This window comes from Panicum virgatum, chromosome 1N (assembly GCF_016808335.1).
Source record: "Panicum virgatum strain AP13 chromosome 1N, P.virgatum_v5, whole genome shotgun sequence".
NCBI classification, from domain to species: domain Eukaryota; kingdom Viridiplantae; phylum Streptophyta; class Magnoliopsida; order Poales; family Poaceae; genus Panicum; species Panicum virgatum.
In genome coordinates, this window is record NC_053145.1 from 4,428,906 (window position 1) to 4,454,050 (window position 25,145).

The following is a 25,145-nucleotide window of genomic DNA, read 5'->3' on the forward strand; positions in this document are numbered from 1 at the left end:
GATTGGTTTTGCTTTTGTGGCCGCATGCAGACTGATCTGGAGAACCAGAAGAAGAAGAAAGAGGAGGAGAAGGCCCTCAAGGAGCTGAGGGCCAAGGCGGCGCAGAAGGGCCCGCTCGGAGGCGCCAGGCTCAAGAAGAGCAGCGGCAAGAAATAATTCAATGCACTAGTGTCGAAGGGAGGGTCGATGCTTTATTTCTGTTTCTCAATTTTGTGCTGGACTTGAGCTTGCTGAAATTTGTCCTGATGCTGAAATTTGCTTCAGTTTTGTATGTCTCGTGTGGTTTGTAACTCTGTATGAAGGTGGGGACGATCCAACAACTCGTTGAGACAATTGTTTTACAAATCCTCTGGTATCGCAAAGAGGGCAGTAAAGCCAGCTATTAGCATCAGGAACATTGTAAAGCAACAGAAAGATCGGATAATGCGGTCTTGAATCAATAAACAAATTTTCAAATGCTTTCTAGTTCAGAATTAAGTATGTGTGGTCAAAGCAGATGCTCGCAATAATAAAATGACAGATTTGCGTATTTCTGGATCTGTGCTGCAATAAACTGCCTCGAGATTCAAAAATCCTAAACCTCAGAAATGAACACGCAGCAGCTAGCGACCAGATGATCTTATGTGTCAGTTGGTCTTTGTTGACTCGGACAAAATTCTTGGGAGAGATTCAGAAAACTTGGGTGCCATTGCTGAGTGGCATTTCAACTACTTGTGCTCTTTAATTTCTTTAATGATACCGTCAGCTAGTGAATCTGTATCATAGTTCTTGCCGTAAAATTTGACAAACTCCATCTTGGGATTCATCAAGTACCTGAAAGTAGATGACCAACCAGTCAGTGTTTTGACAGGGCATATCTGTATCTTCTCAATATCACTTGCCACATGGCAGCAGAAGAATAAATCAGAAGCTTCTACAGTTGCAATGAGTTTGGAGGGGATACTGGTGGAGAATATAACAAATCAGAGTGCATGGCAGCAGTATTAACAAATTAGAAGCCTCCTACAGTCCTTACAAGTTCAAAAGGAATACATCTGTCAACCACTTAGTTATTTTGGGATTCAGACATTCCAGTATTGAGTCTAGTCTCTAAAGCATCCAAACGAATATATATCATAAGTAGTTCCTACTGGATACCCGTTGGTGTCCTGTAAGATATATTCAGGAGGATTCATATGCAATAGAGAAACTAACAGGTTTCTTCATTTTGAAATGGATATCTTGCAACAACGAAATAACTAGAACCAGAATCATCTCAATTGCAGAACATTAGCCAAAGTCATTGTCCCAAGAGAGAGGAAGATTAAAATAACATACATGACAATTGAGTGGTCAACGAGATAGTCAGAACCCTCCTCCTCTGTCTTCATATAGTAAACTCGGTAAGCACGTGCAACTTTTCTTATCTCATCCGTCGTGCCCGTCAGTCCTACCAGATCTGGATGGAACTCTGGGTGACACAAATAATCCGTCAATAATAGGCAGTTCATTGAATAAGATGAACTAACTAAAAGTTCAAATAGCAACAATTTTTAAGTGATCATAAGCATTAGGAATTGAGGGACATACGTGCATGGACACACACCTTTAACATAGTCCCGAACCTGCTCAACGGTATCTCTTTCAGGATCAACTGTAATGAAAACTGGCACAATATCCAATTTTGCCTTTCCCTCTGCAAAAAAACAATGGACTTTATTAAAGTATGCTAATTTAAACTGTCTACTAGCTCTAGTTAGGCACTTCAGCAGAATTTTTCACGAAGTGCCGTTGTATGTGCATTCCACTCGCCCATTCACCGTATTACTTTGTACAGTAACGTGCCTTCTAGTTTCTAGGTGACAATTTAAAGCAAGATAACAGTGTTCTTATATATACCCTGAAGACATGACGTGATGGCGATATATCAATAGACAGTAAACAGCCAATACATGACCTAGGAAGGTAGTTATACACAAGGAACAAAAGAAACATACTAATTTTGTCAATCGCTGCAGCCATTTTCTGGAGCTCATCTGGACAAATGTCAGGACAGTGTGTGAATCCAAAATAAAGCAGAGTCCATTTTCCCAAGAAGTCCTTTTCAGTGACAGGCTTCCCATCATGGTTCAGAAGCTTGAATGGACCACCAATGGCTGCAGTGCCTACTGATTGTCCAGGCTTCACAGCACTTGTTCTATTCTTCATTTCTGGGGAAGATGGAACAGAAAATATCATGAAACAATTAAACAGGATTCAAGAAGCTGGTGCCTTCCTACTATGCTGATAATACTTCTAAAAGGCACGTCCATTTGTACAATCAAGTAAAGCGACGATTGCTACAATAGCAAATAGAGATCCGATTCTGAACCAGGAAGATGATTTTTTTCATATTCAATAGTGTCAAAACAAAATATAAAAATATATCAGATATGATTAGCACGAAATCTTCTAGATAGGTTCCACTGGCCCTATAGTATGGTTTCTGAATTTTTGCTGATGTCATGAAGAAGTATAATAAGAGCAACAGTAGCCATATACTGTTTGTTCAACGAGTTTAGTGTTCTGTTCAACTTTTGTATATGTGTACTTGAAACCCATGCATATGCATTTACAAAAAAGTTAAAAACAGCTACGAAAACGCCAGCAGTGATTACAGAAGAAAATGCAAACAAAACATTGGTCTTCAGCTTATTGTCTTGTGTAGAGTGTGACCAAATTGTTGCTAAAAGCACACTAGTTTGTGGCAGGGCAAGCTTAGGCAGCTGGCAGGTTACAACTCTCCATTTTCTATAAACTGACTTGGAAGAGTCGACAAGAAATGTATAAAATCGCCAATTGGTCCTTTCTTGCTCCAACATGGCTGTCACAAATTCAGTAAGTTACATTCCCTTAATAACGATTTCACTAATAAGTACGATATTTTTTTCCGAAAAGAAAAGGAACTTTTCAGACTAAGAAATGTGTGCTGTCCATTTTTATAGAACTTGTATGAAATGCTGAGTAAAAAATAATACAATGCTAGGCATGTAAATTAGGTGCTAGCAGAAAAAATTTAAAGCTCTAAAATTCCTAGTTCGGCACTCAAAATAAAATAGGCATAAGAACAAACGTGAGACAATGTATTTATTGTGTGAATAATGCATTCCAGAACATCACATTCTAGCAAAAGTAGGTATACATTAAGGTGCCAAGGTGCAGCAGCAGCACTCATGCTGGGAAATTGGAAGGCATTAACATGGAGAATATATAAGACTCAGAAGCTAAAGTCTCAATAAAAAGAGACTTGGAAACCAATAAACTATACTTCTCATACATTTAAATGTCACTTTATACCAATCAATTCACAGCCAGCATGACACTTGAGAAACTTCAATGCACATCCACAAGCACCAAAACATTTTTTTCCCCAGAGCAACATTCCATATAGCCATGGCATAATGTCACAAAGTGTAACCAGAAATTTTGAGATGGGGTTCAAGCATTGGATTTTAGGATTAGACAGTTCGATATTTATATGGAGTGAAGATAAGATATAGTGGAGGTATATACTAGGTTAAACTGTTTGCTTTAACATAATTTTGAAAATATTTGGTGACTCAATTGAATCCTGTGACCTACGTGAAATCCACTCACGACATCATGAACTGCTTTGGCTGATTGGCCCAGCATAACCTCTTCAAATTCGGCTAACTGTGTTTTCTCCATTCAATATGCCATCGTACCAACACGGACACTACGAATACTTTTCTATTCATAGCCAGATACAATCCTAGCATGACATCAAACAACAACACAAACTCACCATAGTAATCTACCTTCAATGTGACGCTTCTTTTCTTTATCGTAGTACACAATTATCCCTCCTCCAGTCACGAGCAGCAGTAGAAAACTGAGCCAGGACACCGGCTGCAAGGAAGTGACAAGTGATTCTGAATTATTGTGCAGAAATGGCCTAACAGTCCAGAAACAATAAATGCCCTAAGGAAATAAGAAATTGGTCTCTAGTTAGGCGCTAGTACATCACTACTAATTCGTGCCGAATGAAATATTTCAGAGCAATTGTGCTTATTTTCCCCTGCATAAGGAGGATAGAGTACCGATTGGGATAACAAGCCATAACTCACCCCTCCGCGGACGGATTTTCCGGCGTCCGCTTGCTCAGATTTCCCAGAATGCCCATCGCCGCCTCCATCCCCTCCCGTCGTCGTCGCCGCCGCCGCCGCCGCGGGAGGCTTCGACCCGCCCTGCGCCGCAGTCGAGGCGTCGGCGGAAGAGAAGCGAGCGCGCCCCAGGAACGCCGCTCCGAATCGAGACGCACCCGGCCCAGTGATCTGCAGCAGGAACAAAACCAGAAGGGTGAGAGAAGATCCCGCGCTCGGTGGTCGCCAGCGACGAAGAGAAAGGCGCTGAGGTACCTGAGGCATAGCTCGACCGGGTGGAGGGGCGAGGCCGGGAGCGAGCACCCGCGAGAGGAGCGCGCGGAGGTGGGACGCGCGCGCCCTCATCGTCGCCTCCGCCTGCGCCGCTTCGCCGGACCGGGATTTGATTCCGCTGTGGGAAGAAGAGCAACGGGGATGGCTCCGGCGGCGCCGTGGGTTTCTAGGGGTTTTCCAGCTGCGGTGGCTCGCCAATGCTTTGCAAGCGTCATAAGCACCAGAATGAATCAGTTTCACACCTTTAACATTTTACTGCTTTGCGATATGAGACTAATTTTTTCGTGCGAACCAGATTCAATTAACATATTTTTACTAAAATTGAATTTTATATACTTTAAATATTACTTATCAATCCACCGATCAAAATTTAATTTGGTATTGGTAGGGGTGCGCCAGGCCCTGCCAGCAGTGCAACGGCTGGGCGACGCGCGAGGGCCCCAGTGGCAAGCCACTGTAGCGGACCCTCCCCCATAAAAAATTAATTTAATATCGAAGTGGACACATGGCCCACATATCAGATATTAAACTGATAAGAACAGATACTACACTTGATCTTAGCCAAAAGGCCGAGAAAGGTATGCTTTGGGACGGAGCCCTGCGCCTTGTTTTATAGCTCGCTCGACCGCCTCACCCGCCTTCAGCTCGCGATGTGGTACTATCCGGGAAACCAGAGGCGGGGCGGAGTCGCGGCGGGGCGCAGGGCGGCGTCTCCCTGCCGCTTGGGCTTCGGTGTTTCCTCACGGCCCAACTTGAAGAGAGCAGCCCACTAATCCGACGGCCCAGCAATGCGGTGACCCCTGGCTTTTGCTTCTTGCACCTCCCGCCTAGCTGACACGTGGGCCACTGTTTTTTGTCAGTGTGTCGCACGCCAGTACGCCAGCGTGCAAGAACTCGGGGCATGGTGGCATATGCTATTGCTTGCTGGCAAATTTGCCTAGTGACAGATTTTATTTTTCTATAAATTAATTAAATGAACATTTGATTCCATTAGCAATCGAACTAGAAATCTTATTTGGACCATAAATTATTTGTTCCATCACAGAAGAGTTTGAGCCATGTGATTAGTTTTCAAGGCGATATGGCCCAGGCCATTGCTGGCAAACAAACTTACTTGCATACCGTGGCATTTGAGAAAAAAAATTGTGATGGATTGTTTGGTAGATTTCTCCATTTATCTTCATGTGTTAGGTAGGGTCAAAGCAAGCCTTTTAATTCAATTCTTTATTCTTACATGAAAGAATGAATCAAATATCCCCAAGTAGGATTCGAACCTACGACCAGTCAGTTAACAGCCGACCGCACTCAATAGGAACAAGGACACCATTGATATGAAACCCTTCCTAGAGCTCTGCCATGTTTTTAAGTTGTCATAGTTTTATTTTGAGTAAATTGCACCCACCATATAACAACTTGTCAAGTGGGTGCAAATCGGTCCAACAACTGGTAAAATGCTTAATTTAGTGCAATAACTTGACAGGTGGGTGCAGATCGGTCCAACAACTTGTAAAATGCCCAACGTAATGCAATAACTTGGCAAATAGGTGTATTCACAGTCCAAACATTATACTGCAATGTAACTAACACAAAGTCTCGATAAAAGAGTATATTCATGTAGGACAAATTATTAAGTATTATTTGACCATTGATTTTTGTGTTGCGCCTGCGTGGCAATTTTTTTAGTCAGGATAAAAACCCTCATTGTTTAGGAAATTAATGTTATTTCTTTATATTAATTATTTTTGTATAATGATTATTTAATTTGATATTCAATATTGAAAATTCACCCTCACTGTTTACGATACGTTTGATTATATGCACTGTTAAACTAAAAAAGACAATACGTTAATGCAAACTATTGATACCTTTAGGAGCTTGGTACATATATTTTAAAAGAATCATATATTCGTTAGAAAGGGAAAATTAGCTAAATAAACAGAAACAAACATGAGCATTGTTGAATACATGAGCAGAAGCGCAGAAAAAACCTAAAGTTTCAAGGTCTCTCTTATCAACTTCAGTGTTTGAGTGATGCTAATGGTGTAATTCTAAAATTTGTTTGCATTTGAACTAATAAAAAATTGTACATAGTTGAAAAACAACAACCGGATCACCATCAATAATTTTAATTTATAAAATTTAAGAATTATTGACGTTCATCTACTTTGCTTAATATGTTGCTGTTGTAATGGTGGTTAAATAATATATTATTTTTTAATATAATCATAATTAGTTTATTCTGAGAATAAAATTATTGGTGTCCATTGCGACACAAAAATCTACGATCAAATAATACATTTCGACGTGAATATACTCTTTATTGTGACTTGGCGTTAGCAAATATATTGTTGTGTAATATTTGGAGTGTGAATGCACCAATTTACCAATTTATTGAACTATATTAGGCATTTTCTAAGTTGTTGGATCAATCTGCACTCAGTTATCAAGTTATTGTACTAAATTGAGCACTTTATAAGTTGTTGGACCAATTTGCACATACTTGCCGAGTTGTTGTATGATGGGTGCAATTTACTCTTTTATTTTCGAGGCTCCCTTTTATCCCTATTTTGTATTGTAATGTATGTGTAAATTTTAGTAGATCTAAGACTGTGAAAGCATTTTTGAAGACGAATGCACATGTGCAATTTGTATATTTCCAGATAGAAATGTACTTTGAAGTCATTGACGTGCAAGTTAAAAAAACAAATGGAGTATTTTTATAAAAGGAAAATATTATTCCTATAATGCACGTCATTTATATAATCCATGGAACTAGTTTCCTTTTCCCCCAAAAAATTTACATGGCACACGTTTATAGATTGCAAATTAAGTTCCCTTTTTAAGGCCTACAGCAAGATATATTGAAAATAAAGATGCATAGCCTGGACATAGCAATAAAAACTTAACCAGTAGCACTACGAAATAACTTCTGCATTTCCGCATTACCAGCGAAGGCATGTCCAGCTCCGATCAGAAGTTTGAAAGCAAACGCAACGAGTTTTCAAAATTCAAAGAGTTTAATTCACAAGATCCTATATTACCGGGCGCTCTCCTCGATCTCCTCAATCCCATCGCTCTCCTCGTTCGCTTCGGGTTCTCACTCCGACTCGATCCCTTCGCAAAAACACCTCCATGCATGTATGCACCTCCTCACCGATGCTGCCGCGAGCTGTTCCGAATTCGCCTTTCTTTCCCGGAGCTCATCGCATCTCGAGCGCGCGTTGAATTCTTGACGCGAGGATAGGAATCGATCGACCCCTGCAGCTTCCACACACGCCGTCTCTTGTCAGCCATGGCGATGTCGGCTTTCTCAACGTCCGCCCTGAGCTCTCTAGAGGCGATGCTCCAGTCGCTGATGCGAGGATCAGGAGGTGGCGGCGGCGGAGGCGACGGCGACGGCGACACGCCCGTAGACGACATCCTCGCCTCCCCGCCGCCGCCGCCTCTACCCGCACGGCCAACCCCACGAGGCCGTCGTCCTTCGCGTCGCAGAGTCTGGCCCGCCGCGGCGGCGCGTACATTGATGTCACCACTGTCGTCGTCCTCGCCGCGGTCGCCGTCGCCGTCACCGCCTAGCAAGGTTCCACTTCCACCCCCGTTAACGCCCTCAGCATTGTCCACTGATTTGTCTCAAATGACCCGTGATCGCGAGAACCAGCCGCCACGCATTTGATGGCTTGCGTTGGCTCATTATGGCAGGAGCAGGAAGATCACGCTAGGGCGGCTGATGGTGTCTCGCTGCTGCTGGTGGAGGAGCTGGAGCAAAAGGCGGTGGCGGTGGAGGCGCGGCTGCGGCGCAGCGAGGAGGAGAACGCCGCGCTGAAGCGCCGGATGGAGAGCTACCACATCAGGTGGCTGCAGTACGAGATCAGGATCAAGTCCCTCGAGGAAGCCTTCCACGATCAAATGGTCGCTCTGCAGGTTCGTCGATCAGAGTCCTGGATGAGCTCTGCAAAAATTTTGTGCACATTGTTCTTGTTGTTGCCATCCCAGTCTGAAACTCTGAACGATAATCCATCGTCGTCTTCCTCCCGTATTCATGGACGCAGCTGGCTCAGGACGCGGCACGGAGGGCCGAGGAAACGGCGTCCGACCGCCGCGAACCCTCGGAACAGCACGTCGACACGTCGGAGGAGGCGCCGGTGAGGCTGTGGCCCGGCCGGGACCGCATGCTCGTGGGCGCCAAGCGGAGCGCGGTGAGCCGCCTCGGCGTGGAGTTCCGATGCCAGAGCCACACGCTGGAGCGCAGCGCGACGGCGCTCGCCGCCGAGGCGCCGGCCGCCCCGAGCGGCGGCCCCTCCTCCTCCGCCGCCGGCGACCTGAAGAAGCTCAAGGCGCAGTTCCGCGCGTGGACCAAGGACTACAAGGCCCGGCTGTGCAGGACCAAGGCCGAGCTCGGCGGCAGGGACGCGCGGCGCCAGGGCAGCTGCTGGATCTGAACCTGTCGCGCAATTCGAAGTTCGTCTATAATGGTGTCAAATTTTAATTCAGGGATTCGACGAATTTCATGAAGTCAATTCAAATCTTGGAGTAGAAAACTTTTTGCTACTACGGGCCGTACAAAGAATTCAAATCATGCTCATGCCGTAACCGTTTGTTTGTTCAACCACTAGCAGCTTTGAACTGGTCTAAACTTGGCTTGACTTGACTTATTACGGTTTATTTCCTCACACACAATACTATTCAATCTACCAGATGAGCACTATTCATTTGAGCATGTGAGTAGCACATGGTGGTGAGATTAAGAAAAAAGTTTGGCTTGATTTTTTCAGGTGAGGATTTTTACCGGTCTACGATTAGCGTCACCTTGCTTGAAAGGTACCACGCGATTTGACGGCAGGGGATTTGCGGATGGGTCCTCGGTTCCTGCCCTGGTCCTTCTAGCGTGACCGCGAAACAGTGATCAGTGAAAGATGTGACCATTTTCTCTGCAGTGTCAGCGCCAGCTACTGCCTACTGGGCGTCACCTCACCAGGAAAACGTCCACGACAGCGAGAGGGGAGAGACCGGGAGGAAGGTTCTCTGTTCTCTGACTCTCGACAAGCAACGTGTTTCTAGAGAAAATTTCGGGAGTTTAGCAGGCTGCCATCCCAAAACGAGATCATAAAACTGCAACGAACGGCCATTCACTTATCAACGGAACAGAACACCGGCATGGTAATATGGTGGAAACGGTTGAACTGAAAAAATTGCCAGCATTTTTGCATGTGAATGTAGTCAGGGTGAAGTGCAGGTCGTGTGGCTTTCCCAGGGGTTTGGCAAGGGGAGAGGGAATGAGAAAGGGTCATGTGGAAGTGGGTTGGAGCACAACCGGTGGCTATATTCTTTTGCAAACCTTTATATCTTTGTCAGCAAAAGAATAACTGAATTGCAACCATTAAAATCTTGTTCGGTTAGACATGGATTCATTTCGGGCCGAAAAGTAGAAATAATAAAAGATATAACAAGGGATCGGGATTCATTCCGGATCAAAACTAATTGTAATAAAATAGACTCATAATAAGTACAACAAGAGGCCGGAATTCATTCCACACCTTTAGACTCATGGATTGATTCCATGTCTTTTAATGTTGGTATCTTAAGCCTATTTTGATGCAATTAGTTTTTGACCCGAAATGAATCTCGGTCGCTTATTATATCTCTTATTGTATCTATCGTTCCCAACTCAGAATGAATCCATGTCTAACCGAACAAGCCCTAAAGCGATCATCAAATCCGAGGGCTTTCAGTATCTCCCGACTAGCTGCAATGACCCATTTCTCCTCCTCCTCCTTTATCCTGAAGTTGAAATTGGAGTAGGTATCACATCATTGACTACGGCACATCATCTCTTGACTTTCTATGCCGTCAGTCATCTGATCTCCTCATGCTATCTCTTCACATTACAATGTGCTCATGATTCTTCCATCTGAGATTAGTGGTTATTATTATTTGGTCGTACCCAACATTTTGTCCGGCTTGACAAGAGTGAATTCTGATGCCAATCAAATGGAAAGACATTCAATTGTCTCGCAATATAGATGGCCGACCAGTTAGGAGAAAGAAAAGAGATTCCTGGTTTCAATCGGATCAGATTGTATGAAAACCTATTCTTTTCATCATTTCAATTTTGTTTTGTTTTGCTTTTGGTCACTGTTTGCTGTTTCTCTTTCAAGTCGATAACGAAATGAGATTCCTGATTTCAATCGGATCAGATTGTATGAAAATACTATTCTTCTTTTCATCTCAATTTTGTTTTGCTTTGCTTTTGGTCACTGTTTGCTGTTTCTCTTTTGAGTCCTGTCTAATATGGTAGGGCTCGTTCAACCCGAACTTGCATCGATTTTGGCTATTTAAGGCAGGACAATGTATTAAATACTCATGCTGTCATAAAATACTTGACGCAAAAAATCTTGCCAAACTTTTTAAAACCGTGACCATCAATAGTTGTCACAATCTCATATTTATTCGATATTGTGACTATACTTGAATAAGAAAATAAAATACTAACCAATGTTAAGCATTAACTCAAAAAGTTATCGACATCAAGTATTAGTGACAGGTTCAACCTTTTCCGGTTATAAGCATCTTCAAGAGTTTTTTCTAAAATCTATTCTCTAACTCATCATTTAGAGTCATTTGAATAAAAATCGTTTTCCATATTTTTGTATTTTTCAACAGCTTTTGTATATCTTTTGTGTAGTCTAAAGAATTATCCTTGCTCTCCATCTTTGACTAGCATGAAATCTGGAATATAGGATATCTATATTTGGATATTTAATTGAAGAGGCAGTTGGAGGGTATATTTTCACTAAAATCTCTATTCTTATAAATTAGAGAAGATATAAAGAGTCTCTTGGAGATGCTCTAAAGAGGCGACAATTATCATGTTCGCTAAAATGTGGGGTAATGTTTGTTTCTTGTTCTTATGTACTCTCCTAAAACAACATAATCAAACAACTGACAAAATCGTATCAACATTTTTTTTAGAAATATGGCATATCAGTTTATTCTAATCCAATCGAAATTTGGACATGATCACAAGCGACCAGACATGCTACAACGAAACACGTGACGCTTGTATTCTTTCTCATTCCTCTCAATTGCCGTGGATGTCCATTATGCCTCTATCTCACCACTATTACTCACCGTGATACCCCCCGCGCTAGCATGTCCAATATGGGCTCCGTTTGTTTTAGCTTCTGGTAATTTTGAAAGCTCGATTTTACAAAATCCATAAATCAGATGATTCTTAAAATCGAAAATCGAGAGCCCAGCTAATTATGGATTCCCGATTCTGAATTCTAAGAGTCTATGAAGCTGAAACAAGTCGGGCCATGATCTATTTGCTAACTCGCCATCTATTGCCGGATCGATATAGCTTCTATGTAAGTAAGAGTGTAGCCTTAAATGTTACTGTCAAAAATATTATTGCAACAGCTTTGCACAGCTTTTCTTCTAGGTTTCTCGAGCTTTCATTATATAATAATCCAGGATTCATAGAATCCTAGTCCTAGTCTAATTGCATAATCTAAGTGACATACTCAAACTACAATATTCTAATCCTACTCTATTAAAATATCCTAGTCCTAGTCTAATTACAACTTGTACTCTAACATCTCTACAGCGTAGCAGGAGCGAAGCAGACGATTATGATTGGATTCAAAGTCTTGTGCTTCTTCATCTTCTCTGATTTCCTCTCCGCTCTTTCCGGTGTTGGTCCTTGTGTCCTCCTCTATTCTCTCTTGCAATTATAGCGCGAGTGTCTCGCATGCCAATGATGATACAACTTTTTAAACTGCAGTTGTTGCCGACGAGTATAGACGTAGCCGATCATAATGATGTAGTAACCACGGCCGATGTACATGTAGCCGAAGGTTTTGCGCGATTTTGTAGAGACAGATTTGCAATCATAATAGGCTTCTTGCACTTTTCAGAGGATACCATTGTTGGCTATTTTGCATATGTCACAGAATGATTGTGTCTTGCATATGTTAGAGAATACCATGAAAGTGTGTGTTGCATATGTCAAAGGATGATATGTTGATGCAGTCTTTTCCGTCGTTTAGATGGCGCGGTCGTTGCCGTCGTCAATGAAGCTTGTTGGCGAAGACCACGTCGAAAAAGACCATCATTGAGGATATGCTGAAGATTATGGGCGGTGCGAGCTGTCCAAGAATCAAGCGACATTGGTCTATGGTTGTGATACCATGTGAAAATTATTATTGGAACTGCTTTACACGGCTTTTTCTATAGGGTTACCTGGTTTTCATTATATCCGCGGCCTTAGAGTTTTAGTCCTAGCATAATTACATATACTACTCGAAGTGATCTACTCAGGCTACAATATTCTAATCCTACTCTATTATAATATTCTAGTCCCAATCTAATTACAACTCGTGCTCTAACAATAACTTCTTTATTGAGCTCTTTAGATGATCCTCTTCGTTTTAGGCAGAAAAAAGGGAAGATCCTCCAAAACGAAGCCGTAAAATAAAAAAAGGAAGGAAAACAATGCCTGCTTCCACAGAATTAGCAGGCATTTTATCCTGGGCTCAAGATTAGCACAGCATTGAAAACGGCGCGGAAGGTAAGCAGAGCAAAAAGGGAGAGAAAAGGAAAGAACGAAACGGAAGGGAGGCCCCCGGCTGGTGTGAAAAGGTCGCAAGCCGGCGACCCGGCGAAAAGCCCGAACGGTAAAGCAACGTTGCAGCGCGCCGCGACGCAAAGGAGGGTGAGCGAGCGGAGGAGCGTGAGCCGGGTGACCCGCGCACCCCACCCCACCCAACAAGTAGCCAAGCCAAGCCAGCCAGAGCACAGCACCAGCCGAGGCCAGAGAGAGGGGGAGGCGAGCACAAGAGGCCACCGCAGCGGGCAGGCGGCGAGCAAGACGCCTCCACACGTCTCTCCCCCTTCCCCTTCCCCTTCTTCCTTCCCCGTCCCTGTAGCGGCGCCCAGACCAGCCAAACCCCGTGGAATCCTCGCCCGATGCGGCGCGGGTAGGCGCCGGGGGGCGGAGCGGAATGGCGGGGGGAGGCGAGAAGCGGCGCCGGGTGGGAGGTGGGGGCCACGACGAGGAGGAGGAGGAGGAGGTGGACCGCATCTCGGAGCTGCCGGACGCGCTGCGGCTGCAGATTCTGAGCCTGCTGCCGCTCAAATCGGCCATCCGCACCGGCGCGCTCTCCTCGCGGTGGCGGGGCCTCTGGGAGCAGCGCTGGCCGGAGCCATCCTCGCTGCGCATCCGCCTCCCGCCCGGCGCGGCGGGGGCGGCGGCGCGGGTGGAGCAGTTCGGGGCCATCGACCGCCGAGGGAGGCGCCGGATGGACTGCTTCTCGCTCGCCTTCCACAGCGGGCAGCTCGCGCAGCCGGACCTCAGGCGCTGCCTCGACTACGCGGCCGCGTGCGAGGTCGAGGACCTGCACCTCCGCCTCGACGGCGCCGCGGGGAGGGGGTCGCGCGGGGGCGGGGCCACCCGCGGCCGGGGCATGCTCACCGTGCACTTCCCCGTGGGGAGCCGCCTGCTCGCGCGCCTGTCCGTGCGGGGGCTCAACCTCACGGCGGCCGCCAACGCGATGGTCGCCACGCTCGAGGTGATCCACCTCCACTCCGTCTTCCTCACCGACGCCGCGCTGCGCCGGGTCGTCGCCGCGTGCCCCCGCCTCCGGGAGCTCGATCTCCGCTACTGCCGCCGCCTCCGACGTGTCGACATCAGCGCCGTGGGGGTGCCCAACCTCAGGAGCTTCACCATCGTCGACTGCTCCCGCACCACCGAGCTGCGAGTCCCAGTGGCGCCACGCCTCCGGTCCTTCCGCTTCAGCGGCGCCTTCCTCTCCAGCAACGTCCTTTCCGGTGCTTCAGGGTCACTTGAGCATCTCTACCTCTGTTCCGGCGGACCAGAGACCGGCTTGCCGCCCACCAACTTGCCCACCTCAGTTTCTCGCCTATCGAACCTCAGCGTCCTCACCCTCTGCAGCATTGCGCTCCAGGTCTGCTCAGGGATCTCTGCCATTTCCTTTCAGCCCATTTCATTGCTTACACGCTTATACTTGTTCGTATTGCCTTGTAGTACATCTCTGCTTCCACAGCCAAGACCGTAGTGGAGAGCAATCTTCACAGCTTGAGAGAGCTCCATTTCCTCATGTTCGGCATGGCCAACTCCAACCTTGCGGACATCTATAGCTTCCTCAAGACTTGTTCATGTCCTCAGTTGGAGCGGCTCTTTGTGCAGGTATATGTTTGCTTATTTTTCATTCAAAAAATTGCATTCGATTGCTAGTTTGTCTATGGCCATCCGATCTATTTCTCAACATGTTCCAACATGCAGCTCCCGATGAACGTTCGTGATTCATTCACAGAGAATTTCTTGGCGGTGGCGGAGGAAGAGCCACCAAAAGGTGGACTAGAAAACCTTTGTTTAGCCAAGATGACAAATTTCAAGGGGCACCGTAATGAGATGCAACTAGTAGAATTTCTTCTTAGAAAGTCTAGTTGTCTGAAGAAACTAATTCTGACTGCTCCTATGGAGGATCACCCTCAAGGACTCCGCAAGATTCAGTCAGATGTGCTGCCCAATTTTCTTAAAACAGAAATACTACATCTGGAAAGAGCTTCAGCAAATAGCCAGATAATTTTCAGTGAGCCTGATGGTCCTCAGATCCAACCATTGCATTCGGAGGTCTTTGTCAGGTTTTAGATTGATATGAGCAGAATATTGTTGTAGTCCAGTTTCTGCTCATAAATTTTTAAATTTGTAGCTGTTAGATAACAGACATGGGGAAAAGAAATGTGCAAGGCATACAGAGTTTGATATATGTTTTTTACAATTCATGTTACTGAAATATTCTGGCATAGTGATTGAACTGCGAGGTAAACTGATCTGCCGCATTTTCCTATTCTACCATCCCCAGCCTCTCCTTCCCAGCTTGTGTGAATGCCCAAAGAATCATCAGGCATCTCTTTGGTGTTAGCTTATTATAAGTTGCTGTTACACAACCAACCATATATTGGAACAGAACCACCTTCATTATATCTGGTGTGGATTAGTTTTGTTGTACATTAGAATTGGTAAGTTAACTGTGTATTCCAGATAACTTAAAGAGTTAGGCGGAGATTGTGCAATTCTCTTGGTTAATCCTGAAATAACATTTTATTATTCTGTCTAAGTTTCTTCTAGACACAGAAGGAATCTGATAAGTCAAAGTTCATATAACTTGTCACCTGTTTTAGTGGTTTCTGTAAAATGACGCATCAAGGGCGTCTTTGGAAAATTTTGTAGATAGGATTATGTTACCTTAGTATTTATGGACTTGCATCTGGATGCTCCATTTGTGAAAAAATATGGTTTAAGCTTAGATATGACTGCCAGCATGGAACATGTGTTTTATCGTTAGATAGATATGATTGTATGAACTTCTGTACACTAAAACTTTCTTGCAGATTGAATCCATGATATCTGTACACCCTGTAGGGGAACTGTTATTTGTGGCCCTTGCATCCTGGTATTTGTCTTATATCTGTGAACTATATAGGTCTTCCCTGTTTGGCTATCTAGCATCTTGTTTATAGCTGTTCCTGTGGAGTCCAATATGAAAGTGAATGTATATTTGGAACCATGTTTGATTCTTTTTTCATGATAAGGGTCGAACATGTTCAGTACAATGTTGTTGGTTTGTTACCTTCATGCCAAAATAAACATGCTTGCCTTACAATGACAACTATTATGAATTTATACTTATGTGAAGATTACATCCTGCTGGTACCAGATGTATGTGGAATTGTTGGGTGATTATGTTTTTTCTTTAATGCATCTTTATAAATGTATGAATGTAATGTTTATTGTTCCGATAAAGCATAAAGGAAGGTCCCGGCCCGCACTTACTCGGGTAACGGCGCCCCTAAGCAAGGGTTGGGTAGGGGTTCGGGGGTTTTCACGACCTGCGTGAGAGGTATTCTCTTATTCAATGCTCAGGGGTTTCTTCCCCTCGCAGGCCGATGTTTTTTGTAATGTTTATTGTTCTGATATTTTTAGTGCGACTATCTATAACTATCTTTGAATTTTGTCTACTATGGCTACAATACTACAATCAATCAAATTTATTACTGACTTTGTGTGGAAGCAGAATTGCAGATGGGGGAAATGAGCTTTATTCACTACTAGCAATTACGATTTTTAAGGCTACTGGATGGTGCACCGGTTGAAATTCTGCAACACTTCGATTAATAGGAAATAGGTTATCTTGCTAATTTTTTATGACCTAATTGACAGTGTGCTGTTGGTAGTATTAGTTTAGCCTTAAAGATTTTAAACTTGGGCTGTCAAGGTGGCCGAATTTATATTTGCTAATTTTGGTGGTCTGGTAGGTCTTAAGTGTTCTTGTTCGATGTTTGGGCCATTGAGTAGTGGTGGAGATAAATGGAGTGAAGTGGTGTGGTGTGCTTAGCTAGCTTTGCAGTCATGGTTGGTAGTATTTTCAGCGTGTACATTTGTTTTTTTTTGGGGGGGGGGGGGGGGGGTGGCATCTTTGTGGAAATTCTATGGTGCTCCTTTTATGAAGTGAAAGCCATATCACCTTAGTGCTTGGCACTTGTGCCTTATCCTTTCAAACCATGCAGAGCTGTAGGGCCACACAGCATAGTGAAATGATATGGATAATGTTGGTAAAGGCATCCATTATCTTTGAACCTTCTTATGCACTTGAATGTTCGAAGGCAATGATATTTATGTGTACCCTTCATATCCCTCTTGAATTTTCTCTTGAATTTGGCAATTCTTTTTGAAAGTTTGGGCTGCTCAGGATTGTCAAGCTACAAGGAATAGGAATCACACTTGATGTGAAATTATGGAGCTGGACTTTGGACTCGATGATTTATGAAGCTGAGTGTTGCAAGACAAACAATACAAAATTTCTATCTTTCTGTTGCAAACAACCTGATGACCACCTGAGTACTTGTCTATTAATATGCAATATATCGTTGCCTTTGATTTGTATGTCTGTACTGCTCCAGATGTGGAATGGAAGTCAACACTCTCTTAGACTTGTTTGCATATAATACAAGTGCACACTTGAAGTCTGCCTTTGGAGCAAACTATGTGTTCAATCAACCCGTGATAATTGTTTCCCTCGCATCTTTCAATTAATGTGACCTGGAACTCCCACTGGTCTTTTTGTGATTTCTTTGTTAATGCCAGATTTTTTCATTAATATTTTTTATTCTGTAATCTGCAATCATTATAGAACAACTTTATTGAAAAATATACTTTACCTATCTATATCCTCTACTTATATGGCCAACTTGCAAAATACAGGAATAAGAGGATGCTTACAAGATCTTAAAGAGTGTGGTATGCTGCTTCGAAAAAGATTGCTTATGCTGGTGAGGAAAAGGTGTATCCTTCTTTGTGTAAATTAGTGGTGGGTCTAGGATTGACCTTGCAGGGGAGGTGCATGATTTTACTATTGAAGTCTGGTATAGTTATATCCCTACACTCCAAACTTTGTTAAGGTATTTCTTATTCAATCTATAGGATATGTTGGATATCTTAGGCATGTAGGCGACTCTTGTTGGCAACACTACCCATAGTTCTTTCGAGTAACGTATTCTAGCTTTTCTTGTAGCTTGATAAATAGTCTTCTTTTGAAGGGACTTGTACATTAACTAACAGGGATCATGGTGTCTGTAAATAACTGGAAGCCTACCTTCAATACTTAGAATAAGAACAGCAGAAATAATAACGATATTATATTCTTTTTGTCCCATGTAAGTTAGGTAGGCAGTAATAACAATAACAGGAAAAACCCTAAAAAAGAAAACAATAACAGGAAGGAATGTTGCCAAAGGATTTGGGGATTTATTGATTTAGGCTTGCGTGGGTCCTTCTAGTAGGCAACGTCCAATTCTATTTTGACCTCAGAGATAACTTTCTTTTCTTGTCCCAGTGTTTTAGTATAATATTATCTCACTGTATTCATGTGTGTTAATTTTAGGCTTTGAGCCTTTACTTGTTCTACCTGGATATAAATACAGTATAGTCCTATCTGTTCTTTGGGCCTTAGCTTTATGTCATTCTTTGTAAGATATGAATATCTTTAAATTTTAGAAGATCCCCAACCCAATTCTCATGAAGCATCATTTCATAAATAAAGCTCATCAGGCCCGGTTTGGTAATTAAATATACTTATTAAAATATTAAATCAAAACTTTGAATCTTTAACACCTACATATCGTTTTAGCCATTATGTATTAGTTTTATGAAGAATTGAAAACTTGAGATGCATTCAGATGCTACATTTCTATTGTTCGGGCGTCTGAACTATCTAGTATTCTGGTGTGCTGTCAGTCTGCAATTTACGTCTTGTCCCATGGTCATTTCTACAAGTACCTGAATGTATTTATGGTACTGCACTCATATTTTAAATGCTGGTGATCAGATTTATATGGTCCTGCACTCGCATTTAAATGTTTGGTAAATGGATGTTTCATTAAAATTGAAGGGAAAATTCTAACTTTCTATGAAGTCAAGCCGAGGGAGAAAGCAATATTCTTGTGTAATAACCAGAATGAACCAATCATACATGAGCTGATGAAATGTTTGTGCTTATGGCATGGCTGTTTGGGCTGCTCTTCTTTTCCCTTGCATGTTGCAACGAATTGGATAGGGTTGATGGCATGGCAATATAATGTGGTTGGTTGGCTTGCCAGGTGGCTTCTACTTACAATCTTTCACACAACATCTTGCATTACTCTTTGTCCTTAATAAAATCATGATAAATTAAATTACAAATTATATGTATGCATGCTTTGTTAACGTCTCTTAAACTTTTGGTGTCCTTTTTAGTACCAGCTTTTCCTTTGTCCTTCCATTCCACTGTATTGCAACAGTATCTGTGCAGCTACTCAGATATGGTCCGCAAGAAACCTGCTAGTTGGGTGGGTGGGTGGCTGGGTGGGTGGGGTTGTCTGTGATTTAGTGTTAGGACTGCATTTATTTGTATGCCTCATGGTCGTGGTCCTTGGCCTATGGGCTACAGTCCACACGTGGTACGGGCCCAATTTATTATCACTGCTGATTTACTTCATGGGTCTAAGAATTAAATCAATTAGTATGTAACTTTTATGATACAAAATTGATGTTATTGGATTCATATTCAGAAGTACTTATGATTAAAAGTTCATATCACAAAATGATATAGTAATAGAGTAATGGCTGGTTATAGTCATGTCCTATTAAAACGAAAAAATGTGTTAAGTGGGAGAAGCAAATAGTCATATCCCATCTTGGAGAGATTAACATTGCATGTCTGCCTACACAACCCTTCAAACAAGGTTTGGGTATAAAAGTCCTGCCAAAAAGAAAGGTAACCTACAGAAATATTGGAAGCTGTAAATTAAATAGTGGGCGACTAGCCGACTATTGTCTGCCTAATAATAACTAAAATGCAGGTACTCCATTGATGCTGTTTTACTTCTCTTGATACACTCGTTTTCTGGGGCTATCTACTCACCCTTGATTTGTTCTCTTTAACCATACTTTTGTGCTCCTAGGTCCTTGCTCTTTAGAGCACCGCCAGTGTAGAGAACCGGGGTCGACTCGATGGTGGGCTCCACACACGAAAGGATGCGTCCTGTTACGCTCCGCAATGGGAAGAACCGTATACCCGGTTCTATGTATGGGACCCGCACAACAATAATTTTCTTTCCTCAACTACATTCCTCTCCCACCGCACGGACGGTCTCCTTTGTCTCGCACGGAGTCCGCCGCCGAGCTTAAAAAAAAAAGAGTCTGCCGCCGGACCTGCCATCCCCTGCCTCCCCTCGGTCCCCGTCCCCTGCCTCCTCCGGCCTTCCTCACGCGCCGCGCGCCGCAGTCTGCTCCTCCGCCCTGCTCCTCCACGCCCGACACTGTCATTGTCTCGCGTCTGCCCCCATCATCCGTCCACTCTCGATCTAGATCTCGCGGTGGAAGTCCCGTGTCTCCCCTCCGCATGAAGGAGGCAGCAACAGAGCGGCGGGCACAACATCATCTGTCGGCAGCGAGGCCGTGGCGGGCGAGAGCGGCGGTGACCAGTCGTCCTCGTGGTCGCGACCGTCGCCGACGTTGTCGACTGCGTCGCTGAGTACGCGCGCCGCCAGGGCCGCGGCGTCTGCGTTCTCCAGAATCGCCCGAACTCTGATCTCCACTCCGCCTCCTACCTCTTCCAGCCTTCCTCTCGCGCCGCAGCCTACTCGCCGGGAGGAGTTGGGATTCTAGACTACGGCGGAAGCACTAACGGCAGGAGAGAGAAGACGATGGTCCCTGCGAAGGAGCGGGTTCGATCCAAAGGAGCAGGTTCTCCATCGATCCAAGCCCCCAATGTATCGTAGTCGATTCCATCCTCATATTAATTGCATCCACTCGTCGAACCGCACACTGCGGTTGCTTATAGCTACCAGGTCCTACAGAAAAAATGGGTACTGGGTAGACATTTCATGCTCATCCATGTGTTGCGAATTGCAATGTTATGTAATGGTATATAAAAGGTTTGAGCATATTATATGATCTTTCAAGAAACCTTTGCCATCCTTTGCTCTCTCGTATTGAATTCTATTGAGGACCAGCAATTTAGCATTTTACATGGCTGGCCTAGTGGTAGCTGAAATTAAATAGCATTTAGCAGGTACACCAGGACACTGCAACTTTGTTTGCACATTCAGAGGGATTATTCGTCTGACAACTGCATTCAAGTCTTGACGTACAAGGCCTCATTTGGTTCTGCGAGCGCTAGGATTCCAGCGCTCCTCTTCTAGGCTCCGCATGAAAGACCAAATAAATTCTATTTGTAAAATTTTTTTAGAGATATGTGTAACTTTTTGCGATGAATCTAATGACGGTAATTAATCGATAATTTGCTACAGTGATACTACAGTAATCATACATCCAGATGACTTATTCGTCTGACAACAGCATTCAAGTCTTGACGTACAAAGGCCTCGTTTGGTTCCAAGCGCTAGGATTCTAGCACGCCTCTTTTAGTCTCCGCATAAAAGACCAAATAAAGTCTATTTACAAAAATTTTTTAGAGATGAGTGTAACTTTTCGCGACGAATTTAATGACGGTAATTAATCGATGATTTGCTACGGTGATGATACAATAACTATCCTCAAATCGCGCGGTTAAAAGTCTCATTAGATTCTTCAGGGTCACTAGTGCGGGGTTCTGAAGTTGGTTTTGTAAACTGACTTTGTTTGACACCGTAATTAATGGTAAAAGTGTCATTATTCACTAGCACGCTGCAAACCAAACGGAGCCAAAATTCTTTCTTTTTATTTTGCCTTTGATTCAGAGAGATTAATTCGATAACTGTATTCAAGTCTTCCCGTGCAATGTTCCCTTTTTTTTATCTTTGATTTGTAGCTTTAGCTCCTATACTTCATCTGCAGAGTTTCCTGGAGGCATATCAAATTTATCAAGAATGTTGCCTGGAGTGTCAAAATTCGTTCTAATTATATTATCCCTTAGGATTAGTACTAGCCGTACAATCTCAACTAACGGAGGTGCACTGGTACATCACACGGGCGGCGGTACTAATTGACCGGCAGTACTACTGGCATAGGAGTATGGTGCAACTCCATAGCTGCTCAGTCAGCCTGACCAACCGGTTTGCCTCTTTCGATCACGTGCACCTCGTGCTAAAAATGTCTCCCTGCAAATATCTCTTTTGATTGTACAAATCTTTAGGGTAGTAGGCTTGTGCACAAATCATTGAAATGTTACGGCTTTTGTAAAGATGGGCGTGGTTCATCCATGGAGCGAACCGGATGCGACCCGTCGATCCATTAATCGTGAATAGGGGCACCACGTAAACCATTTGATACTAACAGCATGACCCACTTGAACCAGTGGATATGGTGGGTCGATCCAAATCATTTGCGGCGGGTTGCTTCCACGAGCAGGGGGCCATAGGCTTGCTTCCTACCCATTGCTTAAGCTTCTGTGATCCAACGTTGGGCTTCAAGTAGCATACTGCTGCTAGTAAAGTCGCCAACAACGGCCAGACGGCCAGGATGACGAGGACAAGCAGCTGCAGATGGGCCCATGAGAGTGCGCCAAGGACGTGGATTACAAGTATTGAGTATACTGCTACTACAAGGTCTTTTACCTCCGCTAGCTTGTGGCGTCACACGTTAATAGCCTACATCCCGGACCTCGCCGACCTCACTGGCATGGTGGCGGACATGCTCCCGCCAGACGCGACCTCGAAGAAGAGCATCGTGGACGCCATGCGCCGTATGGTGGTGCTGCACAGGCGCATCGACACATTAGTGAGCAGGCCGAGACCAGGTGCGGGCTTGCTGGTGTAGCTGCGCTGTGTATTGCCAAGGACGTGAGCTTCCCATAAGGATCGAACCACTCGAACCGGTGGTTCTTCCAGTTTCGATCCGCTGACCCTATGCCGCTTCGTGGGTTGGAGTAGGAGCCCATTTGGATCGTTTCTATGGATCGGTTCAACGATCCGCTGGAGCGAACCGCACCACGCCCATCTTTAGGCTTTTGCAGTCTTTAGTCCTATCTTACTTTTAACGCGAGTTTCTTAAAGATTTTACTTTAATTAAATGAGATGCCACCTCAGCTAACCGTCCGCGTTACACAGAGACCTGTAAACTGGTGTTTGTAAAATAGGAGCGATTGGATATCTGATGTGAATTTTTTCATTAGATGCTCCATCGCAACATTAAATTAATTACTGCAATATTCAAGATCACCACATCAAACATTGTAAAAATTTATAAGAAAAATAATTCTAAAATTCCCGCCACAATATGACACTATATTTGATGCAACATCTGTCGGGTACCATGATTAGGGGCATCATAACCAGGGAACTAAATCACCCTTAAAACGCAAAGCATATGTTAGTCAATCAGGCCCACGAAAGCCTACAGCCTCCCTCCGATCCGAAGGAAAGGAAAGGACTCAAAGAAACCCAAATCCACGGTCCACGTACACAGTGCGGCCCATTCGCCCCCCTCGAACCTGCGGGGCAATCTCCGTCTCGCTTGAGGGCTCCCCGCCGAGGCCCTCGACAGCTCCCCGCACCTCCGCTTCGCTCGAGGGTGGCGAACCTACCCTCGGGGAAGCACGCCAACTCCGCCTCGCTCGAGGGTAGCGAGCCTACCCTCGGGAAAGCGGATCAGCTCCGTCTCGCTTGAGGCCACCCCTCGACGGAAAGCACAAACGGCCCCATCCGCTCACCCGCCCGCCGTACGTAGGCATTAAATGCCAACAACTCCGCTACAGCACCCGGGACAGACGGCGTCAGGCCGCCACTCCGCACAGCAATAGCACCCGGAGTCCCGTCCGCCAACTCCGGTCACTGCTCCCCGGCGTTGTAGCAACACTGTGGGAACTTGCGACGCACTGTGCGGACGTGCTCGGCGCTGCTCTCTCCACTATGCCGCTTACTCCTCATACTCTCTCTACTGCGGAACCCTCGAACGGCAGGGGCACGACCCTCGGGGCGGCCCGAATCTTGACCCAATCAGGCCCCCCGCCTGCAGGACCCTCGGAACGCCGCCACGTCAAGTGTATGCGACGATACCCTCTACAGGAGCCACCATGCCGCCCGCTGGAGCTGCCAGGACACCGGTGTGATCTCCGCAAGACCAAGGACGACTCCCAGGACAACCGCCATGCCCGACGCCATGCTCTTCAGTGCCCCACAGTGTACTTTCTACAGTAGTCACCCACTGCGCACCCCCGATTCGGGGAAAAGACGACGACTTTAGCTCTCCCCGTACATGTACTCCGCCCCTCCTTGTGTCTATAAAAGGGGAGGCGGACACCATCTTTTGGACGATCTCATCATCATTCACTCACATGTAACTCGCAGAACACACACACCCGCTCTCTTGAGCCCCGATATTGGCACTTGCCTCAATCACCTCCTCTAGCAGGGACTTGAGAGCTTCCCTCCCTCTCTCGCCTCACTTGTATCCCCTACTACAGACACCCCCGGTGCAAGATAGTACAGTGCACTCGCACACCCTTGCTGGACGTACGGCCCCGCGGCCGGAACCAGGATAAACCCGTGTGTTCCTGTGTTACCTCTTGCATCAACCATCCAGGGTAAGAGATCACGTAGCATTTTACTAGTTGGTGCCGGACCGCCGGGTCAGGACACCGACAGTTGGCGCGCCAGGTAGGGGGTACGCTGCGTGACTCTTGTCTTCCTTCCCTCTTGCTTCCTAGATGGCAGACGGGCCATGCCCGACGGGCACGGTACTTCGGTTTGGGAGTCTTGAGTCCATCGCGACCGGCAACGATCCCGGCACGGACCTCCTCCCACCTGGAGCCAACCCCAACACTCCGACACCACCGCCCCGGCGCAGGAGGCGCTCAGGCCGGCGCGCGCGGCACGACGTAGAGTGGCTCGCCCCAGCTCCCCCACGCGGGTCGAGGCTGGTGTGTCACAGCCCTGCGCTGTGGCAGAGGACGTCACCCCTTCACCGTCACCAACCGTAGCAACCGTGCTCCCCGAGGAGGGCACGGCTGAGCCGCTGCCCTTTTCCTCCGGGATGCACACTTCCACTGCAGCCCACCCTTCATCCGTCAGCCCCCACGTAGGCGTGTACGAGGACTCGCTGGGTCATCATCTGATCTCGATCCGCAACCTCGTCGCACCACCACCTGACAGCTCATACCCCGACTTCGCAGATGAGGGGTACGTCTTCGTGCGCGAACGCATCACCCCGGACTTCTCTGGAGTTCGCGA

General features: G+C 45.3%; 3 protein-coding genes and 1 non-coding gene across 7 annotated transcripts; 2 read left to right on the plus strand and 2 right to left on the minus strand.

Moving 5' to 3' along the window:
- Positions 1–431: 431 nt before the first annotated feature.
- LOC120654710 (protein SCO1 homolog 1, mitochondrial-like) lies at positions 432–4,981 on the minus strand. Of its 4 annotated transcripts, none has more exons than XR_005667156.1 (7): positions 4,398–4,981; positions 4,107–4,313; positions 3,798–3,888; positions 1,977–2,189; positions 1,570–1,675; positions 1,318–1,450; positions 432–813 (listed from the first exon to the last, which is right to left on the minus strand). XR_005667156.1 is itself a non-coding variant. In XM_039932321.1 (7 exons), exons 1-7 carry the CDS (start codon positions 4,485–4,487, stop codon positions 708–710), a joined length of 930 nt encoding a protein of 309 aa, XP_039788255.1. In that variant the 5' UTR covers positions 4,488–4,981; the 3' UTR covers positions 432–707. The 4 variants fall into 4 exon arrangements, 2 of the variants coding, with proteins under 2 accessions (XP_039788255.1, XP_039788254.1); XM_039932321.1 differs by having other exon boundaries at positions 1,586–1,675; XM_039932320.1 differs by having other exon boundaries at positions 1,586–1,675; positions 4,080–4,313.
- Positions 4,801–4,997, minus strand: LOC120657750. The gene has a single exon (XR_005668290.1). It is a non-coding gene; the product is annotated as a U2 spliceosomal RNA (small nuclear RNA).
- Positions 4,998–13,246: 8,249 nt separating this feature from the next.
- Positions 13,247–13,792, plus strand: LOC120654317 (putative FBD-associated F-box protein At1g50980; the record flags this gene model as incomplete). The annotated part of the gene is made up of 1 exon (XM_039931816.1): positions 13,247–13,792. A coding segment is annotated over exon 1 (375 nt), but the record flags the coding sequence as incomplete, so codon positions are not given.
- LOC120654711 lies at positions 13,532–15,265 on the plus strand. The gene is made up of 4 exons (XM_039932322.1): positions 13,532–13,653; positions 13,751–14,380; positions 14,461–14,622; positions 14,719–15,265. The coding sequence occupies exons 2-4, from the start codon at positions 13,880–13,882 to the stop codon at positions 15,085–15,087; spliced, it is 1,032 nt and encodes a 343-aa protein (XP_039788256.1). The 5' UTR covers positions 13,532–13,653; positions 13,751–13,879; the 3' UTR covers positions 15,088–15,265.
- Positions 15,266–25,145: the final 9,880 nt, after the last annotated feature.